The sequence below is a fragment of the Polistes canadensis genome, unplaced genomic scaffold (assembly GCF_001313835.1).
Source record: "Polistes canadensis isolate GaletaPanama2010 unplaced genomic scaffold, ASM131383v1 scaffold_335, whole genome shotgun sequence".
Classification (NCBI taxonomy): domain Eukaryota; kingdom Metazoa; phylum Arthropoda; class Insecta; order Hymenoptera; family Vespidae; genus Polistes; species Polistes canadensis.
In genome coordinates this window covers 107705-117118 of record NW_014569882.1, presented here as the reverse complement: position 1 = coordinate 117118, position 9414 = coordinate 107705, and the positions used below count along the sequence as shown (strand labels likewise).

The 9414-nt window shown below is 26.0% G+C and overlaps 1 protein-coding gene across 5 annotated transcripts in view; it reads left to right on the top strand.

Annotated features, from left to right (window-relative positions):
* The window catches only part of LOC106791716 (serine/threonine-protein kinase N), a 122687-nt gene that overhangs the window by 32999 nt on the left and 80274 nt on the right, over positions 1–9414 (top strand). For all 5 annotated transcript variants that reach the window (XM_014757575.1, XM_014757578.1, XM_014757581.1 and 2 more), the window contains exon 2: positions 1549–1677. In XM_014757575.1, coding sequence (XP_014613061.1) covers positions 1549–1677 — 129 coding nt within the window. The remainder of the gene's footprint in view (positions 1–1548; positions 1678–9414) is intronic.

The window sequence follows — 9414 nt, the reverse complement described above, 5'->3', positions numbered from 1 at the left end:
AATAATTATATTTTAAATTATTATCACATTTTTGTATTCGTATATATTAAATATACTCATAATATTACTTATTTTGTATTAATGTAATTTGTTTAATGTATTACAAAATACATTAAATATTCTCATAATATTACTTATTTATCAATCAAATATTATAATTCTTAAAATAAGAATATCTCTTTTAATGTCGCGCGTAAAACGAGATTGCTAAAAATACAATAATAGAAATTTAACGATGCTAATCATAAATTCGAACCATTCGAATCAATATCATTTATCTTTTTTTTTTTTTTTTAATTTTTATGCTCCTAGAGGTTCCTATGATTCGAAATAAATAAATTAAAAAAAATATTCTTTTACAAGGGGGGCGGGACCAGAGTGACCCTTGTCAGATTTTTTTCAAATTTTGCATATTTATAGTAGTCTGTGAGAATATAAATTGTACTTTTAAACATAACTTATACATTCAACCATTTGTGAAAAAACGGTGGTAGAAATTTAGCAAAAATTCTGACGTTCACTGTATTTCTTTTTTTTCGGTAGCATAACACTAGATTTATCAGACTAGTCATTTTGACTTGCAATTTCAATTTAAAATTCCTACTGCATGTAACATTTTCTTTTTTGTAATGACTAAAGAATCAGTTTTATGAACTTTATATTATTTTATACACTCGTAAACAAATATATTTTTTGTTATTGCTATTTTTACCTTACTAAGCACTTTTTTTAAAGACCAGTCATTTTTATTGGTTTTGGTAGAAATAGGTATATCAAAATAGTTGGTAAATCTAGTGATAATAATGGTCTCGTGTCCCTAATGTCGACGGATCGATTCCTCGACAGGGAAAGTTTTTTTTTCTAGTTTTTTTATTTTTTATTTTTTATTTTCGTTATTGTAAAGTATGTTTAATTAATTTAATTTTATTTTATTTTTTCTCTAGAGTTAGAAGAAATTTTTTTTTGTATTAAATTTATTATACAGATTTATAATTAATTTTGTTTATAGCTATCCACCATCGTTATACATTTTCGATCATCTGAAATATTTTTCTTTTAATTCTGATATTATAAGCTGAATGATAAATTACTTTTTATTTTCCTTTTTTTAATCAGTATATTAGTGTATACTTCCATTAACTTTACCGTTCTCTCGGTTATATCATGATAAATATTATTTTTCATCTAGGTGCAATACTCCAAAATTATAATAGCTAAAAATCTGTAAAAAAAAATCTATGAAATATCTACTATTATGTGAAGATAAAATCTATAAATGTTCAAATCTTTTAAACGATTATTTTAACCGGAATAAACAATTGCCAAAAAATTCCATATTATCATTTAGATAAGTAAACTTAAATCACTTTGTAACAAAGATTAAAATTAAAATAAATACTTGAAATTCGCAGAATATTTTTTTTTTATTTCAAACCATATGAGTCTCTTTGAAAATATAAAAATTTAAAAAAATATCCAAAATATAAGAACTACCACTTAAATTTATTTACCACGTATAATTGAGAATATGTTCGAATTTGTTTTCAGGGCGATTACATCAGGCACCCAGTTCTTTACGAACTGTCGAGCAAGTACGGTGTTGCTGGCAGTGACCAGGTGCCCTTGCCTGTTCGTCTCGATGAGCTCCGGGAACACATACGCAGAGAAATACGTAAGGTATGTATGTATAAATAGGGTTGTCCTAAACTTACAAGAAGAACGTACGGTTGAATACAAACAGATTAGTACAAGATTTGGTATATCAGTAATATACCTTAACACGTTCCCTGCTAGATCGTTTTTTGAAAACTTTCCGTTCGGGTCACATGGGGCGTATGCCCCAATTCTATTTTTTTGTTTCTGGCGTATACCTAATAATAATTATAATAGTGCAAAAATCATAATTATCAAGGAATGGGAGAATAGTTTAAGATGCATAACACAACAAACCAATAAATTTATTTTTTTAGAAATTAGTTCCAACAAATACCTGGCATGTCAGAATCATCACTTGAAAAACTGTTGCTGTGTGATACCATGTCCGCTTATAAAAAGTAATTATTGTCAAATTTTGGAAAAAGTCTGAAGAAGAAAAGTAGAGAAACAAATTGCAAATAAATTTAAATACAAAATGTCCTAATCTATAATACTAAAATAATATATACGTATCGTATATACTTCGTTTATTGTACTTTAGAAACACACTGAACTATAAATAAATCCCAGCTGCACTGAAGCAGTAACTGTTTTGAATAAATGACTGATCGGAACACGAGAAATGCAGTTTAAAACAAATTGCGGTACAAAAAAATTGTCTATCACGCCGCGTGGGGCACATACGCCCCACCATCAAATGAACGCATCAGCAACAATATTGAGATGCCTGTAATTGACTGCATAATGAATTTTTTAAAAAATTCGTCATTTTACAATAATAATACCAAATAGCTTGAACGGAAAGTGCTGCGTGGGGTGCATACCCGGAAGGGAACGTGTTAAAGATGTTCTCGCAGTAAAACATTTCGTTGAATTGGCCAGCCAATTTTAAGAAAATAAACTTTTGTGTATAACCTACAACTGTACCAAATTTCAAACAACTATTTATCAATTTTTATCAGAGTTATGATATTTATAAACGTTAAGAAAAAAAAATGGCATTTGTTTTTCATTTAAAACTTTAACGACTCTGAGGAATATTCTCATCGTATGGAACTGAAAAAACAAGCGGAATGATTCCCAGTATACTAAATGAAAACCTTTATCTCGTCAAGATAGTTTAATGCTAGTCTTTGTACATATTAGTATTCCTGGTGACCCTGATAAGCGAGTATCTTTAGTTGGTTTACAAGATAAGTCTTATGTATCAAAACAATTAACACGTTGACTGCTGGCACATTTGTCTCCCACGTCTACACTTTTTTTCTATTATGCGATGCATATTTTGTTGAAATTTTGTTTACAACTGATGTTGTATAATTGTGTTTTATCTTTATTTATGGTGAGGTGGTCACCGGTGACCGTCGAGGCGCTGTAGACCATTTTATGATTATTTGTTCCATCGAAATTTATAGCAACGAATATTTTCTGATCGTTACGATTGATTTTATATGCAGAAGACTAATACAAAGACCAAAGGGACCGAATTTCACAACAAAATATATTTTATTTACTCAGTTTATAATAGTCACAAATCTCTTCGATGAACCAACGGATTTTTTGATATTTACTTAAAATTTGTCTATTTTATATTTTCTTCGAAATTTTATTTTTGTTTGCAAAAATCTGAAAATGGATAGTTTTCAACAAGTACTCTCGTGTTGTAAATTCAATTGTGTTATAGAAACAAATAACTCGTAACTAATTTTCCTTGTAATAAAAAAATTATTATTACATGCTCCGTACGTCACAAGTTTCTTCACAAACCCTTATAAAAACAATGATATTTTTTAAAAATTGATCAGAATCGATATTTACTCTAATTATGTATTTTTACTAATGGTTGTGTTGTGGTCACCAGTGACCGTCGAGGCGCTGTAGACCATTTTATGATTATTTGTTCCATCGAAATACGGAAAAGATTGAGAAATTTATAGTAAAAAATAATTTCTGACCGTGACGATTGATTTTATATGCAGAAGATTAATACAGAAACCAAAGGGACCGAGTTTCACAACAAAATATATTTTATTTACTCAGTTTATAATAGTCACAAATCTCTTCGATGAACCAACGGATTTTTTGATATTTACTTAAAATTTGTCTATTTTATATTTTCTTCGAAATTTTATTTTTGTTTGCAAAAATCTGAAAATGGATAGTTTTCAACAAGTACTCTCGTGTTGTAAATTCAATTGTGTTATAGAAACAAATAACTCGTAACTAATTTTCCTTGTAATAAAAAAATTATTATTACATGCTCCGTACGTCACAAGTTTCTTCACAAACCCTTATAAAAACAGTGATATTTTTTAAAAATTGATCAGAATCGATATTTACTCTAATTATGTATTTTTACTAACGGTCGTGTAGTGGTCACCGGTGACCTCACGGCAGCCAACGTGTTAATAATATTTTGACTGCTTCTGTAAATAATATGGCTGTTGAGGTAATGCAACAACAGATTCAATAGTAAAAATATAAAATGATTTGATACTCTACTTAAGATTTACCGTATCTTTCTTCAGTTCATCGTAACGGAAGATGACATTGCGAGAACAGTTATCATAATAACGTTCATTATTAACAACAACTTACCTTGAATTAGGAGGATTATCTTTACGGTGTTCGACAATTTCTATAAAACCAGGACTGACGAAGCAATTTTTTGTTGAAAAGATGGAGCCAAATTTCCTTTCACTGTGGTTTTATATTAGATTGGGGAAAAAGAAATCCATTATTTTTTCGACGGATGCCTTTAGTGATCGATATCTTGTAAAATATAGATCAAGCATTTTTCAGATTTATGCTCGTTGTAAAGATGACATTTCACACAAAAAAAAATTCTCTTGCTGATTTTTCTTTGGTCCATTCAGTTGTGAGTTATAGGGTGTTAAAAATGGAAATTAACGGAGAGAAAATTCGGTACATTTTAGTTTTTCTTTGATAAAGGCGAAAATGCAAGCCCAGACGGCTGAAATTGTGAATGGTGTTTATGGTCTCGATATTGTAACAGCTAATAACGTGCAAAAAAAAAATAAAAAAAAATTGTTTTAAATAAAAATAAATGAGATCCGTAAAAATTCGGATCTCTACTGTCAACAACTGGACCCTTTGAAGCTAGCGATTGACCAGAAACGTCCAAAATTGGCCAACAGAGAGGTTTTGTGTTCGATTAGGACAACGCCAGGCCACACAAGTCTATAGTAATTGGCCAGAAACTGTGAGAGCTTGGTTGGGAAGTTTTGATGCATCCACCATATAGTTCGGAACTGGCATTAAACGATTACCATGTTTTTCTTGCATTGCAAAACTTCCTTAGTGATAAAAAATTGATATCAAGAGAAGATTGCAAAAATCTATTACTAGAGTTGTTCGACAATAGGGACCAAGACTTTTATGAAAGGAGCATTATGAAGCTATTTTTAAAATGGCAACAAATTATAGAACAAAACGGTCCATATTTAACCCAAATCAGACAATCCAAAACATGTTAAATAAAGTCTTGAAATTCATGTAAAAATAATTGATTTCTTTTTCCCCAACCTAATATTAATATTTTAATTTATATAAATCAGTGATTACTGGAGAGAATTTGGTATGATCTTTTCCAATACTTTTGACAGCATGCATAAAAGCCATGAATTTCTTGTCCCTGGCCTCATTTTGTTAATTAAAATATCTTCTTCCATGACACCTAATTGTTCTACACCTCTAGAATGATATAATTCTGCTTGACGTCTAATCGATACGACCATATTTGATATCCTTACTGTAAACATTATTACATTTATACATGTCTAATGTGATAATCTAAAATCATTTGATGATTATGGGGATTCCAAATACAGCTCGTTTTAATTTTAATATGTTAACGTTATCCTGATCGTTAACTTCATTTTCATTTTTTGTTCAATAGTAGACTGATAATCGAATAATCTATTAAAGTGAATTTTCCAAAAGTAAATTTTACAAAAACAATCCACAAGGCAGTTTATAATAGAATAAACACAATGAACTTATGGTTCACCATAATAGGATCAGCTTTTAGAGATATAAATCCAAGTTTATGGACTAATACTTTTTATCTTCAATTAAATACACATTGGTATTATTATTTAATATAAAAATTTTATCTATAGCCATATATTTAGATGGGGAACAACCTCTCACTTAAGATTATTCTACGTAAAGGCATTAAAGAAAGATGAATGGCAACTGATTAAGTCTCTTTCATTTTGAGATTGTTTTACAATAAATATTTGAAAATTTTGTTATAAAATTACTGTATACTCCATTTATCGATTAGAATATTCAATTATGTTTAATAATTCTACTCTTTTCCATTAACACACGTGATTTTCTTCTATTCTTTAATATTTAATTGTATAATATTAATATTTATATATTTATTAATATCCTAATATATTCTCCAAACGCTATTATAATTATTTTCTTTTATTATAAACAATTAATAAAATTAATACAATTATCAATATTACTCATATGTATTGCCAGGTTACGTATGATTNTATTCTCCCCCATATTTAATTGTATAATATTAATATTTATATTTATTGATATCTTAACATTCCAAACGCTATTACAATTTTTCTTTTATTATAAACAATTAATAAAATTAATACAATTATCAATATTACTCATATGTATTGCCAGGTTACGTATGATTCATTTATTTTGAATATATTAAAAGGAAAAAAGAAAATAAATTAATATATCGTATTTTATTTCCTCATTTGATTGCAAGCTTGTGCAAATTTTTTTATATTTATGAAATGTGGAAATTACGTGTCGCTGAATGTCGATGACGAAGATGGGAATGTTCTTAATAGAAAATTATTTTAGGACATTTCTCTCAATAAGTTGCGTTATATTTACTTGGAATCATTATGGTACATACGAATATAAAGAATTGTATTCATTTTTTGATGATGATTGTATTTTTTATTTTTATTTTTTTTTTTCATATCTTTGAATTTCTTTGATTATATCTTATATTACGTTTATGGGATTTTATTCTATAGTTAAGTGTAACAAAAATCTATGAAGAATACACTAGATGGTTTATTTAATAAATAAATAATATTAAAGTATTTTTTTTTGTATTGACAACAACCTTTGTTGACTATAGTTATTGATCAACGTTGATCATGCGTTGATTTAAATAATTTAAATTTAACTAATTTAAAGCTAGATAGTTTTCTAATTTAAATTATTTTATCTTCCAAATATAAGAAATATTATTTAAAAAATAATACTTAAATAAAATTTATAAAAACTAAAAGAAAAGTTATTAAAGATTAATTCATTTTGAAAAAATTTGTTTAAATTTAATTTAACAATTGAAATATTTAATATTTAAAATAATTTCAATTGATAATGAAAATAATTGTAATTTAAAAATATATACACAAAAGAACAATTGTTTAAAAGTAAATATTAATCGTTTAAGTTTAAAATTTAAATGAAAAAATAAATTTACTATATAATATAACATGATAAATTTTTATCGTCAGATATAAGTTAAATAGAAATTTTAAATTAGTAATACGTTAACTATCATCTATATAATTTGAATAACATGAGTAATGAATTTATGAGAGATTATATTTAGTAAAAAAATTTTTAATTTCCATTTCTCAGTTCATTTTTAACAGAAGTCATTAATTTCTCATTAAGGAGAGTTCTCCGTCTTTTTTTATTATTATGTAATATATACAAGATGAATTAATGAAAACTACTGCCTAAAATAACTTATCTATTGGTGGTTGTATCAAAAAAAAAAATAATTATGTAATATTTTATTTTATTTAAAAGAAAACTTAAAACAATTTATTTCATTTAAATTATATTTTTTTTTTATTACTCTTCCATTTATTTTATTTTTTGATTCGTTTTTTTATTAGCAATAAATTGGAATTTATCAATCAAAGTGTGAGAGCACATTCTACAATTATAACTAACAAAGAATAATAAAATTGTATATTTAAATTAACTGTTTTATTTTAACTGGTTAAAAACACTGTTGTGATTAACACTCTGACTGTCGTGGGGGTCACCGGTGTCCCTCACCACGAATAATATATAAACACGATTAAAACCTTACGTTATTTCTTGTAAATAATATTTCAACATAATAAAAAATTTCATGTTGACAAATCACGTAAAATGCACGCAGCAGTTAACGTATTAATAAAAAATTATTTCTTATTAATATTTTGATATATAAAATTATACTTATTTTCAATGAAGATCGAAATTTCATTAATTTTCATTTGAAATTAACTGCTTTATACTTCATAATATAATATCAAGCTTCTTGCACGAATTACTACGGTTGAATCATATGAACGTTTAACCTATAAAACTTTCCGTTCAATAATAAATGTCATCCATGTTTAATATTATTAATCTATTTACCTAACCTCCATTATGGGACAAATTAAAAATAAATCTATAAATAAACAAATAAGTAATGACTTGAAAACGATATTATATAATTTAATATAACATAATAAAACAAACTTTTTTTTTTTTGTAATGATTACCAATTTGATTTTTTTTTGCTTTTATTTTTCCATTCGCAGTATTTGAAAATGCGCAGTAATAGGTGCGCAGTAATACACGCATACGGTTTTCTTCATTAATTGCCTTTTTATTTTATTGAAATATATTTTTACTATTTTTTAAAAACCTTTTTTTTTTTTAATACTGTTAAATATTCGTTATTAGAAAAAAAGAGTCTACATCTTTCATTAACTATTCAAAATACGTTTTTTAAAGCAACCGTAGATTTTCAGCCGCTATAATACTCACATTTACACTATTAATACACAGCGATATGATATTGTTATAGAAAATCTGCTGTTCAACATTTAAATTTCATTTCTTTACAATTTTTCCATAGTCTTAAAACGAATTTTAAAAAAATAATTTTTTCATATATTCACTTGTAGAATATGTTCCTACAGTTTGATCATTAAATCCTGAGATACATTGTATATATAAATAAATAAAATTATATTCGTAATCTGATAAATCTTTTAAAATGCTACATAATTCATTCGGATTATTTTTTGATACAGCCAACAGATAACGAGGTATTTTAAAATAACAGTTTTTATTGACTCATCCTCTGTGTTATATCTCTTTAGTTCAATCTATAGTGAAGAATTATAAGTATGTGTCAGTAACTGTGTTTTTTATGAAGTGAAAATATGACAAGCCAATGATTGATATCTTTTTAGAAGCAGCTACAAAAAAAACCAATAATGGTAGTTAGTTGTAAATGATGAAGTTTCAAGAGATTTTCTTAGTTCAAAGATTGTTCCTAACAATTACTTTTTATTTTATGACAATTGCACATAATTGGTTTTTAATATCCACTTTAGTTGAAAACTTTTAAGTAGATAATAATCTTTTAAAAAATTATATATCTTTCAGTTTTCATTATCTGTAACTAATAATAATGATAAAATGAATGTACAAAGATAATTGTAACCATAATTGAGAAAAGAAATTTTTAAATATTTTTCTACAATTCTATCGAATAAAGAAAAATAAAATATAACATTATATATAATAATTTTGAAAAAGTAAATTGAATGTTTATTTATTTACACAAACTTTATATAAATAAGTATTATAATAAAAATTTTATATATAAAAAAATATACAAGTAAATATGCATAAAAATATTAAATAAAATATATTAGTTTTATATATTAGTAAAAAAAT